The sequence below is a fragment of the Trachymyrmex septentrionalis genome, unplaced genomic scaffold, assembly GCF_001594115.1.
Source record: "Trachymyrmex septentrionalis isolate Tsep2-gDNA-1 unplaced genomic scaffold, Tsep1.0 scaffold127, whole genome shotgun sequence".
Lineage (NCBI taxonomy): Eukaryota > Metazoa > Arthropoda > Insecta > Hymenoptera > Formicidae > Trachymyrmex > Trachymyrmex septentrionalis.
Window position 1 is genome coordinate 3,354 of NW_017304406.1, and position 8,619 is coordinate 11,972.

The following is an 8,619-nucleotide window of genomic DNA, read 5'->3' on the forward strand; positions in this document are numbered from 1 at the left end:
AAAAGGATTCATGCTGTCTAGATTCTCGGTATGAATGATACAAGCGGACAGAGTAAAATCATAAGGAGACTTTCTGCTTCGTGATACGAGATCAAAGAGCGTGTTATGCATTTTTTCTAATCTTTCTGCACAAACCGTGAAAACACGTAATGCAAAGAGAAGATAAAAATGGATACATGTGTAAGAAATAATTATTTCTGCCAAAGGTTGTCGTAAATTCAGATTTACAGTTTCGATAAAAAATTTGCACAGTTTCTTAATTCATGTGTATATAATATATGCATCTGTAGAGCGTGCTTTGTAAGTGGAGCATCAGCGTCGCGATAAGCAACGTAATGATTACATCCGTAACACTTCTTCCTTCTTTGCGATTATCTGCCGACGACTTATTTGACTTTCGAATAAGATGCGTATTGCGGCATCTCGGACCGATTGTTCGATCACGCATAATGATGATACATTTTGCACTTGCAAATCAGTAAGGTCACTTGGACAGCGTGTGGTTTATAAAGATCGAGTCGCACATGCATTATCATTGTGGAAACAGGCGTGATAGGATATGTAAAATATCCTAAAATAGGCGTGATAGAATATGTAAAAATATCGGTCTGTAAATTTATGCAACGATATGTATGCCACGTCATACCTCCTTTCCTTTGTGTCATTTATTCCCTTACCGTTCCGTTTACTCGAGTCTATTACTTCTCATCTTCTCCCCGTCGATCCGAGTGGCCTTCCTTTTTCTTCCGCGATTTCACGCACACGTGAATTAATTAATTAAGGACGTGAAACACAATTCGCCTCTCGAATCTAGAGTGTGACGTAAGGTTGCTGAAGCGATATGTGTCGTGGCGACCTTGAATTTTCATCGCGTGCCAAGATTACGCTCTCTGGCGAGCCTCGCCGATCAATTATACACCTGCCACTTGGTTCGATCCGATGCATAGTTTTTGTCTGATGCTACTTGTCTTTAACACATTCGCGTGTTAACATTATCCTTATGTAAACGGAGTACATTTCCTAGTTGCCTTTGTTACGCTCGTAATATGATCGACAACAACTTCAAGTTTCAAATTCATAGCTGTTTGTGATGAAAAGCATTTATGTTTTATTTGTGTCTGTCTCACTAACTAGATAGAATCTCATTAAATTCTCAGATTTAGTCACGAGTTGCCAAGTACGCGCTTTTAGATGTCTGATAGGTACAAAATGATCATAGGTACATCGAGTCTCGTCCAAGCACTTAAAGGTGATACAGGAACTATTTTATTAAAGTTAGAATTGAGGTTGCACACGGGATAAACGTAACTTTCTCTAATCCACATTCCTAGAGAGAGAGAGATATTGTTGTTCTGTGCTTTTTTCTCGGTGTCATATTGTAATTTACGTGACGTACAATTTTCGAAAGGAATACAATGTTGTAATATACGGTTTTTTTTACCATTGCTAGGTTTATCATTATTAGAAAAACAGTTCAGTGCACGTGTTCTGTAACTTTTTACGACAGGTATCATTTAGAAGTTACAGAATACAGGCTCAGAGCCGTTTATTATGTAATTCTCGTATTACCTGTAATTTGGCAAAATATTATATTCTAGAGCAAAATTACGCGAGAAGCAAGTATTTATTTTGATATTGATTTTTGTTTTATCAGATGTCGACCTGCAGACACAGATCGATGCCTCACTGGCGATGCCAGCCACTTACCAGACCCTTTGCGCACGTGCTCATTTGGCCCAGCAGTGTTGCGGCCTGGCACGTGAGCAGACGAGGATCTGCGAGAGGCTGGTCCACGATCAGCATCTCCAGCAACAAGGCTGGGCCGCAGTAGTCGCCAATCTCGAGGACATCACGCATATGTTTCAATCACGAGCCGAGCAGTTCCAGCAAGCCTTCGTCCTGTACCTCGCCGAGAGACAGCAGCACATGAAGCTCCTTGATAAGTATGATGCTTTTTTTCGTTTCCCTCAGTTCCATTTCATTTTCCCAGTTCTATTGACGTGTAAATATCAGTTCCATTTCATTGATGTGTAAATATCGTGGAATTTTATTCTTGTTTTCAATATTCTTTTGATATCGAAATGATATCAAATGAATTTATCGGAATTCGTTTTTGTGAAGATTTATGATGACGAAATTTAATAAAAATAAAGTGAGAGCTTGGAAGAATTATAAAATATTTCGCCTTTATTTGCATTACTTGCATAAAGTCAATAATACTTGCAAAAGTAGTCAATAATTTGTGAGTGCGACAATTTAATTGACAAGATGCATTGAACGTTACGATTAATGCGCTAGGGACTGGTTTTTTCTTTCGTAGATTTTATCAAGCTGATCAAAGTTCGATTGAATAACAGTGAGAGTATAGATTAATGGGCTTAGGACATGATTACGGGATATTAAGCAAATTTTTTGTAATGAATTATGAGTAGCAGCTACCATAAACGTATAGCGTAATGCTGCTCTCAATAATTACTTTAATTACAATGGAATATAATTACCATTGAAGTCACGTTTTAATTATCATAGCTTTTGATTACCATGTTTAATCGTAGCTGCTTCAATTATCATTGGTTATATTGCTAATCAGTAATTAAATTAGTATTAATTTTATCCCAAAATATGCGCATCAAAGTTTATTGTTCGCCAAATATAAGTAACTACTTAATGTCTGTAACATTCTAATGTGTAGTAAATTGAATTTTTTTGATTAATAATAATCAGAAGTAGAGTAACATTTAAATTTATGTTTTTTGTTTTATTGAATAGCGAAGTTACGTTTCAAAAAAACGAATGCAAAATTTTATTGCAGCTTCAGCGCTGATCTCGGCACTCTTGCAAAAATTCCAATTTTACCGGCCTTGAGAGCTCAAGCCGAGGGCTTGTTGAGTCCGGATGATCAACCGAGTCAAACTTCCGAAACTGCATCGGAGGACAGTGGGGAAGTACTAAGTCTGTTACGATGGATCTCTGCGAAAGACAATCAAAGCAGCCTAGAGCAAGTGGCAGAGCAATGCTCGCGTGGCCTGGAGCAGTTCGATGAACGATTGATGCAGGCCTTGAAGGCAGAAGTGAACGGGGCTGTCGATAATGCTAATAAGCAGGATATGAAGGAGATTAAGGGCCTAGGCGAGAGGCTATTTGCCCTGGAACAGCTGATGGTGCAGACCAAGAGACTTGTTCACGAACAAGGTGAGCTTGCTCAAGGTTTCCTGCAGAATCAGAATCGCGCGAGCAATTTAGGCGATGCGAGCGTTCTGCCAGATCTTTGCAATTCTCACCGGCGGCAATTGCTCGTCATGTTGCAAAATCACAATCAGCTGCGCGACATCCGCCGCAGATGCACCAAGGCGAAGGAAGAGTTGTCGGTGAATATCTATCATCGCTTGAAGTGGATCATGTACGTGGAGAATAAGATGGTGGAAGTGGGCAACAAGTTAATCATATATCACGAGAGCCTGAAGCGGTTGCGACGGCATCTGGAGGTGCTCCAACAGATCCACTTAGCTCCGCAGATGTATATAAGCGCGGTGGTTGAGGTTGTTAGAAGGCGCACCTTCTCGCAAGCTTTCCTCGTATGGGCAAGCAATCTGGCGTGCCAGCTGTTGACTGTTCACAGCGAAGAGTTGGCACGTAGGCGAGAGTTTCAGAGCAAATTTGACGGCCACTTCTTGAACACTCTCTTCCCAGGTCTGGAGGACACACCACCGCCTTTTGCAACGCAAGCACCTTCCGTTTTTGACAACGGGTTACCTAAGGTAAGATCTGCGATTAGACGTTAATTATTAAAGTATACATATACGAATAATTTATTCTTAATATTTAAAACTATAGCTGACCGCGGACGACATGGAGTCATTGCGATCGCAGCTTCCGGATTTGGCGCTTACAATTTCTACGCCGGATTTGAGCAGCATAACGCAATTCTTCTTATCGAAAAGCTTCACCGAAGGTAGTACCGATGGTACCAAGGAGAAAGACACCACATCGGTGAGCACTGATATTCCCGCAAAGGAACAAGAACGCACTAGAGCGCCATTGTTATCTGATAGGTGAGTCTTAATAATTAAGTTATATTGTCACTTATATACAGATGAATAATACATCACGTGTGCCGTATCGATTTTCAGGGGCGATTTTGAATCTGAAACTGATACGGAGGAGTTCGAGAAAATTGGTCAAGCCGGTGTGGAAGTAACCAAGCCTGGCGTGTTCGACGGGGCGAAACAGAAACGGCAGAAGCAATTGGAGGTTGGTGCCTCTCGAAGCGTGTCCCCCGCTTCCTCGACCTCAACTAACGTCTCCCCGTTAAACTCGAAAGTCGCGGATTTAACAACACGTTCGACCACATCAAGCGAACCCGGCTCTTTCCAATTTCCCAGTCTATCCGCCACGAGCGAGCGTCCGGTGCAGCTAAGTCCGCTGACCGAGTGCGTGGAGAACGGCGCCGCCGATTCTTCCAGTTGTTTGCTTCGCAGAGGCGTGAACGGTCTGTCGAATTATCGTGACGCTATACCGCTCGAGGAGCAACATTCCCTGAGTCCGAATCCTCCTTCCTTGCGGTCCTCCGTCATGTGCGACGGCCAGCATCAGCAACATCAGCATCCGCTATCCGGTAGCGGAGGTAGCAGTCCCTCCGTCGGTGTAGGTGCTACCGACTTCATGGGTACGGAATTTTATATGGATGAATCTCTGCCGAGCAGCCTCAGCGAACATCCCGCCGACGGCCAGCATCAGGCTATCGTGTCCCTCCTTCAGGTATTGGACGACTTACAGCTCGCTAACAAACAACTATTGTAGTCGTAGCCGTAAAACGTTTCGTAAAGTACTGCCTTTATCATTATTCATCGTTTTCTAAAATTAGTATGTTATAAAATGTACAACTTTCTCTTTCTCTTCTTCTCACCTTTCTTTATATTTTCCTCTCTCACTATTTCCTCTCCGCATCAAGATATCTTTAAAATATTGCTCGGTACTTTGTTAAACATACTAGTAGTTGATTCAATTTTCTTCTTTATGATTTCTAGGTGCTTTCGTTATTATATCTTTATATTCGTTAGTGATTAGAATTGACTATATGCTAATTAGACCTCGTGACGTGGGTATGTATTACTGTTTGACTTGTGTTCCGTAACGTTCGATCTAATTGAACTGAATCTCTTGTGCTCCCTGATTTCTGTTTGCACAAGTACTATGGCACTCAATGATAGACGCGCGCGTGTGTATACATATATATGCGTGCATCTTGATTTTTTACAGGATAGCTGGCGTCGCACTCGTTTCCCGATCCCTCGAGTCAGACATCCCTTCAGAACCCATTGAACTCATCCACACAATTGCTTTTACAAAGACATTTGTTTCTAAATTGAAATGATTGCAATTTTGCGTACCGCGCAAATTGGACACGCATTTGTGATTTAAAATTAACAAAGAGATTGGAGTTTCCCTTGACTAATCTCCTTGACGAATTCTCCTTGACTACTTTACTCAGAGTCGAGGACAATCCGTTGCACAAAATCTGATTTTTAAATAACTCATCGAAATATTTCTGGTGCTCATCATTTCAGGAGAATCTCGGTAATACGCGTGAGGAAGTGGAAAGGTTGCGTTCTATCCTGAAGACCATGAAAACGGTTGTATGCGAGGAGCTCAGTTCCGTGCGGAATGAATTGGCGATTCTGCGAAATCAATCTAACGAGGACAAGAATGGCATCGTCGAGATGACGGAGCGCGTTCGAGTGGCATTGTCCTTGCACTCGCGAGAGTATGATCGACGTCTTCAAGAGCGTGAACAGGAAATGACAATCGAGCACGAGTACGAGATCGCGGATGTTAAGAAGCTAATGCAGAGTCGTGAGGAAGAGATTTGCACGCTTAAGCGTAGTCTTCTTGAAAAGGAAACTGAATTGGCGGAACACGAGCGACTGGTGGCTACGATGCGTCAAAAATTGGAAGACGAGCAAATCGAGAGGAGGAACTTACATGATCGTTTACATCAGCAACTCGAGGACTATTCGAGGGTACTAGAGCAAGCGCGCATAGACAAGGAAGAGGCCGTGAAAAAATTGAATGACGAAAGATTTCTCGAGATCACTTCTTTAACGAATTCATTGACACAATGTCAGAAGCGAATTCAAGAATTAGAGGAGAATCTGGTCACTGCGCGCAACGATCAGGAGAGAATGGTGAAAGAGGCAACTGATAAATTGCAAATGGAATATAAAACGGAATTAGAGACCATTCGGAGCCGCTTCAAACTTATGACCGCTTCTACTATGGAAAGGAGTCCTAGCGATTCTAGTTTAGAGAAGATCGAAGTAAGTAATTTGTTTATTCCGATTATTAAAAATGTAACGAGACAATATAAAAATGTTAATTTTATTTCTTGCAGCGAACAGATGTTATTGAGCTTGTAAATCATGAAGCAATTTTGGCACAAGCAAGAGAAGACATGAAGATTGAGAATGCTATGGCCGTCCGTACTGCAATCATAAAGGAAAGGGCCGATTGCATGGCAAAATTGGACAACGAATTAAGATTGGCGAAGGAAGTAGTCGAAGAGAAAAATAGGGAAATAGAAATGTACAGAATGAGAACGGCCGCGCTGATTGAACAGGGCAAACATTATAAGCATACGATAGATCGATTACTTGGAGATTTTGAACTGAAATCGGAGATACAGCAAACTTTGATGGAGAAGGTATGGTATCACATATCACATTCATACACACATATACACTTAATCCGATAGTGATGATCTAAAGAAAGATCACTCTGTGTATATTTTTGATCGATTATCATATATTTTATCTGTTTTATTTTTTGTATACTTAGATGAAAAATCTTGAAGCGGATAAGGCATGTTTGGAGAACAAAGAAATCGCAGACAAAGCAATGCGAACGGTTTTGGAACAAAACGATGATATCGTGTATCCTCTAGAAGCTGGAGTATGCAAAGACTTGAGCTACGATCGATTGGATGCTGGTCAAATTCTAGAGGACATTTTCAAGGAATCCGAAAAGTATGAGGTTGAGGTCTCAGAATCGAAGAAAGTACGATTAGAAGCTGACGATGATGATCTGGCTCGACTATCGAGGCGACTTGAATCTCTCGAAAATGACAACAAGAGGCTGTCTTGCGAGCTAAATTCGATACGCGCCAGTAAAATAGCGGCCGAAGCAAAATTAGAGGCATTAATGACGGATAAAATTCGTTTGGAGGTTGAGTTGCTGAAAGAACGTACCAAGAGGACATTTGGTATTGATCCGATGCCGGAAAATCGCGACAAAGACATGAATGCGTCGGTCGCAGTAGTTTCGGACTCTAATTCAAGTCGGGACGCGGCCACGAGTCCAGAACCGACGAGTCGACGATCATCTTCCAAATCAATGTGCTTCCATCCCTCCCTTCCCTCATACATACATAAGAAGGTCGCAGAAAAAGTGGCAAAGATGGTGCAACAAGGAATTGTGACCGTCACTAGTTGTAATCCAGGTGATGTGGTACTCGTAGTCTGGGACGCTGTACATAGCAATTATGCGGTGTATCAGGAATCTTCGACTTTTTATTTCCTTCATTCGGACTGCGTAGGTGCAGTGGAAGGAATGAATCCGAATGCTTCTCGGAAGTGCGTTCTAGCTGAAGTGATCGATAAGGAATATTGTCATGCGAGAAAGGTAAGACTTGTTGATTAATTATTGTAGATATATGTAAAATTGTATTCTAATTAAATAATATATCATTCATTACAGCAAAAAGAAATATAATCTCATTCTCTTTCTAGCATGAAAATCGGTACCACGTCCCACGTGGCACGAAATTCTACAGAGTGCACGCTAAGCCACGAGATGCACGTGCGCTGACAGACGAGACGAGTTTGATGTCAAAGAGTCAACTACCGTAATTTTACATTCAGACTGTGTCGAGAATCCCTTGATTCTTGCCTAGTACAAGCGCTGTGATCGAGGATTTGCGTCGGCAGGCCGCGTTCGTTAAGGGACCAGCGACCCGGAACGCAAATCCCGAACTTACGTCTCCGCAACCATCCGGAAACCTCGGATCTAGGCCAAAACCTGCCAGAGCCTCTAGACGCATCCTTGATACCGACGAACGCTGGAAAGGGAGTGATCTATAGAAAGAGGTATGCGCAAGTTGGATAATATGAAATGAGACGGAAGGATGCGCCGGCGTTTTATTGTGATATAAATAATTTTTAAACGAGTGAAACATATTTGCCGAATGCTGTGGTTAGCTGTGAAGCGTAACGATATTTGTATTCTTCGACTTTCTTTTTTCATAAATGAAAAAAAAATAAAGGAATGTGAGTGTCGTCGACGATTCTCTCTTTCGATAATTCGATAGGTCGACTAGTGTGTATGAGAGAAAGGGATTGTTTCACTTCAACATTAGATGTACAATGCGGAAAGACGAAAGCGTGTTCAGCTTCCTCTCTCTGCATTCTGATAATTATGTTTGCGTTGTGTGAGACAAGAAGATATAGCTGTAAGTTTTACAAAACCAACATGTTATGGGAATGTGCGATTTATATGTCGTGAATATATGTATAGTTATAAATATATATATAATCGCATTCGATTACATATATAATTATATATTAT

General features: G+C 41.5%; 1 protein-coding gene across 1 annotated transcript; it reads left to right on the forward strand.

Moving 5' to 3' along the window:
- Positions 1–1,639: 1,639 nt before the first annotated feature.
- On the forward strand, positions 1,640–8,569 carry LOC108756493 (RB1-inducible coiled-coil protein 1-like). The gene is made up of 8 exons (XM_018500360.1): positions 1,640–1,943; positions 2,813–3,758; positions 3,835–4,052; positions 4,131–4,758; positions 5,568–6,317; positions 6,392–6,700; positions 6,835–7,677; positions 7,785–8,569. The coding sequence occupies exons 1-8, from the start codon at positions 1,693–1,695 to the stop codon at positions 7,902–7,904; spliced, it is 4,065 nt and encodes a 1,354-aa protein (XP_018355862.1). The 5' UTR covers positions 1,640–1,692; the 3' UTR covers positions 7,905–8,569.
- Positions 8,570–8,619: the final 50 nt, after the last annotated feature.